We start from the raw sequence: 8,553 nt of genomic DNA on the forward strand, positions 1-8,553 counted from the left end.
TCAATAGATAACTTTCTCTCTCCCTCTCTCTCACTGACTTTGATTCAACTTACACTTTTGTAAAAGTAATTAATAGATTTTAGCCATTTAAATCAAAGATATCGCATTTTCAACGTGACAATTAGTATTATCATCATTAGCAATCATTAAGATAATTATTGATTAATCATCATCATCATCATCATCATCAGTATTGTCATTTATTATTTCTATTGTTATTCTATTGTTATTCTATTATCATTATCATTTATTATTATTTTTTATTCAATTTATTAATAATCTTTTTTTTTTTTTGGGGGGGGGGTTTGGTTGGGTACTGATTTCCTTAGATATGTACATGCATTTTACAGATTTCTTGTCCGGAAATTTATCAATATTGACAAAATAGCCCCACCCCTTCCTACTTTTACTCCATATTTGCCATAGTTACCACACTGTTCAAAGGGCTTCTGATATCTGCATCAATATTTAAATCATATTTGATATACGATGCTATTGACACGTAAACAGTTATGTACATACACCTTTGACATTCATAAGATTGTACGTAGCTAAATGAATTGTCAGCAAATTTAAGTCAAACTCCGGACGCACGGCTGGATTGGTAAAGCTAGTGCGCCATGTTGTCAAGTATCTGAGTTTTACAAGCCTCATTGATCTTTTGACAGTTGTTGGACGGTCTAATTGGTCACCATTTTAGATTGAATTTATCATACAAAGGTAAGACAAAATCTTTATCATTGGTGTAATTAATGTGTACAAAAGGCCTTTATGAACATGATGAAGAACATATAATTGTAAAACCAGTTTGAGCATGTTTAGGCTCTCTCTGCTATTATACAAATGATGCATGCACTTGAGTTCATTAGGCGATCTATCCTCACGCGAGTTGAGGCTCTGTTCAATCCACTGCACGAAGCCGTTAGACTGAGTGCAATGGGGTGAACACAGCCTCAACGAGAGTGGATAGGTCGCATAATGGACAAATGAAAGCATGCATCATTTGGTTTATACGACGAATTTTCTAGATTTTGTAATTTGACATTAGATAAGAAAAAACCAACAAAAGCAGATGGAATTAAAACATATTTTACCTTTGTCTGACACTTCCTTTTCTCTGAAAATATTTTTGTTTTCCCGTATTATGAAAGCAGTTAATTGTTTGTGTTATGTTTACCGTGTTTACACTTAATCGGCATTTGAATCGGCTCGCGGTTCTGAACCGCGAGCTGTAACAACGTGTAAACGCAATCCAAATGCCGATTCTGCATCGGCATTTGGTTCAGAACCAATTGCCGATTAAGTGTAAACACGGTATTTGTGACGCACTTTGATTCATGAATCTCAGTGCGCACAGCCAGCCTTGTTGATGCGCTTACTTCGATGCGCACAAACACACACATACAAAATGTACGTATACACACATGCTTAGTGGTACACACTCAAGGAGAGAGCTCAACCGTGCAATGGAAAAATACAAAATGCACGGTCGCCGTGCAATGGAAAATAAAATTTGCATGCAGCACAAAATGGATCAAATATTGAATGGCTTTCAACCAATCAAATTACAAGAAACTTTGTATGAGTTGTATAATATACAAATAATGAATGTGTATGCGTGCAATGGGAAGAATATTTTCATGAGATGAAAGATGTAAAGTTCCATTCAACGAGGCGTTAGCCGAGTTGAATGGAACTTTTAATCTTTCATCGAATGTAAATATTCTTTCCATTGCACAAATATTTACATTCATTATTTGTTTTATATAACTCATATAAGTTACAAAGTTTTTAAAAATGTAAAAAAAAGGAATAAAAAGATAAAGATTAGGTTGGCCTATTTCCAGCAACTAATTTTTCTCTGATAATTGCTAGTCGGTGGATAACACCATGTATCGACAGCTCATCAGCCCTTTGCTTTCATGTTTGTGACGCGCATTGCTTTATGGAGCTGAGTCGAGTGCGCACAGTCAGTTTGATCTGCGCTAACTTCATGCGCGCGAACACACACACACACACACATACACAATAAGTAGACATACACATGATTATACTGAGGGAGCGCTAGCGCGCGTACCGTGCAATGGGAAAATAAAAAATGCACGGTCACCGTGCAATGGAAAATTACAAAATGCACGCAGTAAAAAGTGGACCAAATATTGAACACCTTTCAACCAATCAGATGGCAAGAATCTTCGTTTGAGTTATATAATGTGTATTGCCATTGCCATGATTGTATTGAATAGTAATAAAAGGATACTACTATCTCATCCCACACCTTAGGAAGAAGATAATAATTTTTACTTATATTTTTTCATATTGTTCTTAAAATTATGAAAAGTGGGGAAATGTTTATGACTGGCACATAATAAACCATAATTAAATAATGTGACAATAGCAATTAGATGGAATAGGCAGTCAACCTAAACCAATTATAGCCAGGGACCGAAACTACTTGTTCCTGGGAATAAAACAGGGTGTCCCCCTTCACAGCCCGTGAAGATGGAAGCTAGGATTGCCATCCCCAGAGGGAGCCCAGTCAGCTAGAAGCCAAGCTAGACAAGCTAGTTAGTTACTTTGACTTCTAAACCCCCCCCCCCTATTTAATTCAATCCTCAATATTTGATGGGAACTTTAAAAAGGCCCGAATCGCATCGGGAAGCCCAGAGAATTATATTCATGATATTTTTCATCACAGATGAAGGGAAATCGGTATGAAATAAAATAATGGCCGAGACAAACCGTGATCAATTCATCTATATATGGAAATTGCAAATCTCTTGTTCGTGAATTTAAGGATTTGGCAAAATTCAACTGAATCTATTAGGACAAGAAAATGCCACCCTTTCTCTTCGTTCGTCTGTCCTTCCACTCCCAACAAAATTATACCCATCTTAGCGAAATAAATCTGAGTAATATAGCCAAGTCTCTGAAAGCAAAGAGCATTTATAGAAACAGAAGAGAACGTTTTCATAGAAAATGAAAGCAAAGTCTAAAAAATCAATTAGTGGCATATTTGGTGGTAGTAGCAAAAAGAAAAAAATTAGTGGCATATTTTGTTATAAATAGTACGAATGTTCTGATGATAATAGTTATATAAGACGTAATGTGTATAGCGTATGTAAAAACATTTTGGTTCAGGCATGTTTTTGCTGTGATGATCAGGGGAGCGTTTCATCAACATTTCTGTCCGACAAGTTGTCAGATCTGACAACTTTCCTTGATTTTGATTGGCTGACAAACACTGTTACTATGGTAACTGTCAGATAAAACAGGACATGTCGGATAAAACGTCTGACAAGTGCTTTCATGAAACGCTCCCCTGGTCACTGATTACAGTAGGCCTACTATGAAGATAAGCCGAAATAATAAATAAAACTGCAAAGGTATTTGATACAAAGTTTGCAAGCATCAGCAACAGAAAAATAAATATATCAATACAGGCAATATGCCTCTTCAAGTTTAAAAAGAACACGTCGTCACATATGTGGATAGAAAGAACAAGGCAGAAAATGGTCAGTTAGCAATCCGTAAAAATACCATAATGTAAATGGTTTACAGATATTCAAAGTCTTCCTCAACTTGTTTTTTCCTTCTCAACAGTGCTATCATACCACCATCCATGCAACAAGCCGATTTGATCTTCTCATGTTCTTGTTTCAACAATACATGACATAGATGCTACTCGTATGATCCATGGTTTCAGTAAGTCGTGACTTCTATTAGTCAAAACTTCCACTAGATACCATCTGTTGTTTTCCTTTGACATGTTTGAGGTGACTTATCACGATGGCATGTGAATTCAGCTCAATAGAGGGCGTCGTTTGTGAAGAAGCCGGCTGTGAATCAATTACTGACGTCACGTTCTTTGTGACGGAGAAGAAGAAGCTCTGTCATGACTGTGCCTTGAAGAAAGAATGCATCGGATTAGAAAGAAGAGGTCGGCTTGCTCTGTATTGCGAAAAACATGATAAAACCATGGACTTGTATTGTAAGACGCATGGCGAAGCTTTATGTGTTTCATGCGCTATGATAGATCATCGCCAACAACAATGCAAGCAACAGGGTATAAAGGACGCACTCCTAGAAAACAAAGCGAAGCTCAGCATCCTCAAGGAATATACGGTGGACAAATTAGAGCTATTCCAAGACTATGGAAATGAGATTCATCAGATTAAACCAGTTGCCGACGACCATCTTCAGACTATTAGGAATGAGGTTGGTTCCGAAGTAGAAAGGGCTATTGAAAGAGACAGAGCCAGGCAAGGGGAAGACTCTGATAAAATTGACCAGGAGATCAATGATAAAAATGAACAACTTCAAGAAGAGATTCAAAAGCTCCAGAATAAAATTCAAAAGAACAACGACGAAAGAGAGAAGCGGCATGAAGAAAATCGTTCGAATTCAGAGAAAAGACGAGAAACAATCAAGGATAAACAACGCATTCTTCATGCTGACATTCAGAACATCGCTCAAGAGATCGAGATAAAGATTGGAGAGCTTGAAAAAGCATGGCAAGACGACACAAATGCAAGAAAAAAAGCAAAAGAGACACTGGACAAGATTCTTGAAGACGATATAAGTATTGTGAAAGATGGACATCGTGTGAATGCATCAGTGAGTGAGAAACTGAAAGAGCAACTGAACGGGGGTGAGGTGAAAGAACTGATTCGTGTTATATCAGGTGTGAAGTTTGTGAAGGGTGTTGGGCGAGAGAAGTATGATGGAAGAATTGATGGGTATGATGGAGAGTGGAAGCTCATTGATACAATCGATGTCAGAGATACAATCAAATACCCACGCCTTGTTGGATGTATAAGTAAAGATCATGTGATGATCACAAATGGACCGACTAGTGAAGAACATTGCAATACCTACACATTAGATTTGAACAGTAAAAATACCCAGAGAGTGATCATCGGTAATCGAATGTCTTGGGTTATTACTTGTGCAGTGCTGAATGGTGGCACGGTGGTATGTGGTAGATACATCAAAGGTTGTAGAGGACGCAGTTTACCTGGATGTATCAGTGTATACGACAGACAGTGGAATCACATCAATGACGTCACAATACCAAGGAACACAATGCACGATAGTACATGGGTGTGTGTTGAAGCTGATCAGGATGGAACGATCATCGCAGCCGAGGGGAATCAGCCTAAGATATATGCCATCAACCTAGCTGATGCTACCATTATCAATACGATCACGTGTCAAGAGGATATGAGAATGAGCTGTGTGCTGTCATCAGGTCACATCATCACTCGAAAAACACCATTTGATCGTAGGGTGCGCATCATTAACAGGGGCGGTGATCATACGGAAATCTCCCACACTGACATCATTTACAATGTGTGCGTTGATCGTATGACAGACGACCTCTACGTCGTGACATCTGATGATGAGTACAAGACGTGTGTAATTGATCAGGTGACGAGTGGGGGTGATGTAATAAAGAGAAGAGTAACATAATTTCCTTTATCAATTAGACTCACACTGGCTACGAGATCCGCTCACATTGTCGCGTCTCGAGTGACGATGACGTCATCGGGAAATATGCTTGCATGTGATGGCGATACTATTCTCATATTCAAAAAGCGCTTTATCCTTTAGATCGATGGTATCACAATTATGATATTACTGAACATGTATGGTTTAATTTGGGAGAACCACTAGGAAGAATGATTATGATTTAACTTTGTTTTTTTGTCGATCATTATACATAATACTTAACAATATTCAAACCTAAGCTCTTACATCCAGGAACCTAGATATTTGTGAGGGATAGTGAATGGCATGGTATTGTGTGCGACATCAAAAATTGTTAACACCAATACAAGTAAGAAGAGGAAGAGGTAGAAGGAGTGTGATATGTATTAATTTGATAGTATTACCAATGATAATGGGCTTGACAATATTCTACCTTGAGAAGCTTGAAGACGTTTTGTTCTAGACTCACGTGCTGGCATAGGCAAGTCGGGACTGCGTCACTCGAAACAGTATTCCATTGTTTCAACAATTTTAAAACCAAACTATACCGGAATACTTTCTTTGTTTCAGTTAAAATTAATCAAAATGACTGCCGAATAGGATGATCATCGCATTTCATCGTGTATTATTCAATTTATTTTATACCTTTGTATGACTACTTGCGTTCCTCATTAAACAGTTCATTTTGTATCATACTGCATTATTATTTTACCCTTTATACTCTACCACGTGATGATTAAATGAAGCATTTCTTTCTTTTTAAAATTGATTTCAGTGTTATCTTTATATAGTAGTGAAAATGTAAAATACAAAAACTATAAATAACATAACTATAGTATAGGACTTTCGATGACATTTATTCATTGAAACTTACTTTTACAAGCATGAAAATAATTTATCTTCTGTATCTACAGTATATCAAAGAAAGATAAAGCGGTTTGAAAATTTGAGAGTTTTGTAAGGTATACATGGTAAAGAGAATATACGGTATATTACATTTACGCATTTAACATGTCTGATGATTAATTTCAATGATATCTTAAGTTGTGAACTTAAGTGAGATTAAAGGCTACAATTACTGTCTATTATTCTTTCTTTCTTATTACTTGTATATTTGTTTGTTTATATTCATGAATTTTGATAAAATATTATTACAAACAAACGAACTGTACCGTTGGTTAAAAGGTACAACATAATATCTGACCATGGAGTTGCATAGTTGCTTGTTGCAAAGAACATAAACGTATTTTTGGGTATAATAATTAAATTTTCAACGATTGACTTTAGGCATGGCTGGTGAAACTTTCTTGTTCGCAAAACTTTACGAACTGCCTCTCGAAACGTCCGCTGTTCTGCTAATGGCAACTAACACTGTTTTCTTCTTTTAAAATATATATTGTAATCGCTCAATCAGTTGGAAATATGTAATCGATATAGCAATCAATTCGCTTTTGCAAAGATCTTTTAACTTTTTATCTTGCTTTAACTTTTACGAATTGTATATAGGTCCTATACAAGTTCAGAAATTCATAAAGGCTTGCGTTATCATTAGCTATGTAAACCAAAAGTGGGATACCAAGATTTTAAACGGTTTCACTTTCATGATCGTCATCAATATTCATTGCTCATTGACATCTTCCCAATTGCGAAACTATTCACTAATTCTTGTTTAAAAAATGCACGATTTTGTATTTTGAATAGTGTTGGAATACGAAGAGGGGCGGATCCATGATTCCAGATGAGGGCAAAAAGAATGCCTAAAGAATGTGACAATTCCCCCAGAAGCGAGGGGAAAATGATTATTCCAAAATATATACTATTTCCTCTCTATCTGTCTGTCTGTCTCTCTCCCACTCTCTACAAAAAATGACAAGCAAAGAAAGAAAGAAAGAAAGAAAAAAAATGGTAAGGTCTATCACTGTTTTCATTCTCACTTCCAACGACAGCAAGGGGGGGGTGCTCCTTTATGTGCCCCAACATGGATCCGCGCCTGACGAAAAAGTTGACACTGTTGAATAGGCCTAAATCTTGGTAAAAAAAAAGATGTATTGCTCGTTCTCGTCAGTTTCGTGTATTATTTGTACAACAGTCTTGATCCATTTAGTCTCCGACAACATAAATTCATAGACTTTGCATGGTGCAAGTTACACTCAAAATCAATATATTATATAAAATCCTCTCTGCGTGCTTAGTATGTGTTTTCATTTTCAATAAAGGTATTCCCCATTCCATAATATAAGCTGTATAGTCTCGTGATTTCTTGGAGTAACAATAATTGTGAATGAATGACGTCAGTGTCGACCAAAATAAGAGAAAAAAGAAAGGGGGTATATTTTGTGGCAGAGAGAGAGAGAGATGGGGGGGGGGGCTTTGGAGATTTTAGGCTGTAAAATCAGAAACTCGATTACATACCTTATTGTAAGACACCAAGAGGAAAGGGGAGTGAGAGAGAAAGAGAATTGGTAGGTTTGCGAAGGTGGGTGTGTGGGTTATCCTCTGTGCGCGCACTGGGCGGGTGTGTTGGGGTGACTGCGTGTCAGGGTGTGTTTATGAACTAATTATGTGAGAGGGAGAAACAGTGTGTGGTTTGGCAAGGATGTGGGTGTTCCCGGGTGCGCGCACGTGTGTGTGTGTGTGTGGGTGTGTTTGGGGTCGTCTGTGTGCGTTTGTGAGGTAATAATGATTATGTGAGAGAGTGTGTGTATGTTTGGGTAAGGATGTGGGCGTACCTTTGGGGCGCTCACGCGTGTGTGCACTGTAAAAAATATTGGGTAAAATTTCAACCAGCACGAAGGTAGGTATGTGTCCAATTAAGTTGGGCTAGTATTTTACCCAATGCGGGAAGAATATTGTCCAGTAAGGTTAAAAAAAATAAGCAGCAATTACTTTAGAATGGGCACAATTTTCATCACACAGAATGAATAACAATGCCCAAAAGAAATGCTCAATGTTGGTTGTAGTAGGTCCATGGTTGGACACATATAAATTACCCCCATGGAGCATTTTTACCCAATATTTTTAGAGTGTGTGGGGCGGGTGTCTGGTTGTGGAGGTGTGTTTATC

General features: G+C 37.4%; 1 protein-coding gene across 1 annotated transcript; it reads left to right on the forward strand.

Moving 5' to 3' along the window:
• The first annotated feature begins 568 nt into the window (after positions 1 to 568).
• LOC135156341 (uncharacterized) lies at positions 569 to 7,717 on the forward strand. Its single transcript, XM_064108490.1, has 2 exons — positions 569 to 720; positions 3,604 to 7,717. Exon 2 carries the CDS (start codon positions 3,790 to 3,792, stop codon positions 5,470 to 5,472), a length of 1,683 nt encoding a protein of 560 aa, XP_063964560.1. The 5' UTR covers positions 569 to 720; positions 3,604 to 3,789; the 3' UTR covers positions 5,473 to 7,717.
• The last annotated feature ends 836 nt before the right edge of the window (positions 7,718 to 8,553 follow it).

The sequence above is a fragment of the Lytechinus pictus genome, chromosome 13, assembly GCF_037042905.1.
Source record: "Lytechinus pictus isolate F3 Inbred chromosome 13, Lp3.0, whole genome shotgun sequence".
Taxonomy (NCBI): Eukaryota; Metazoa; Echinodermata; class Echinoidea; order Temnopleuroida; family Toxopneustidae; genus Lytechinus; species Lytechinus pictus.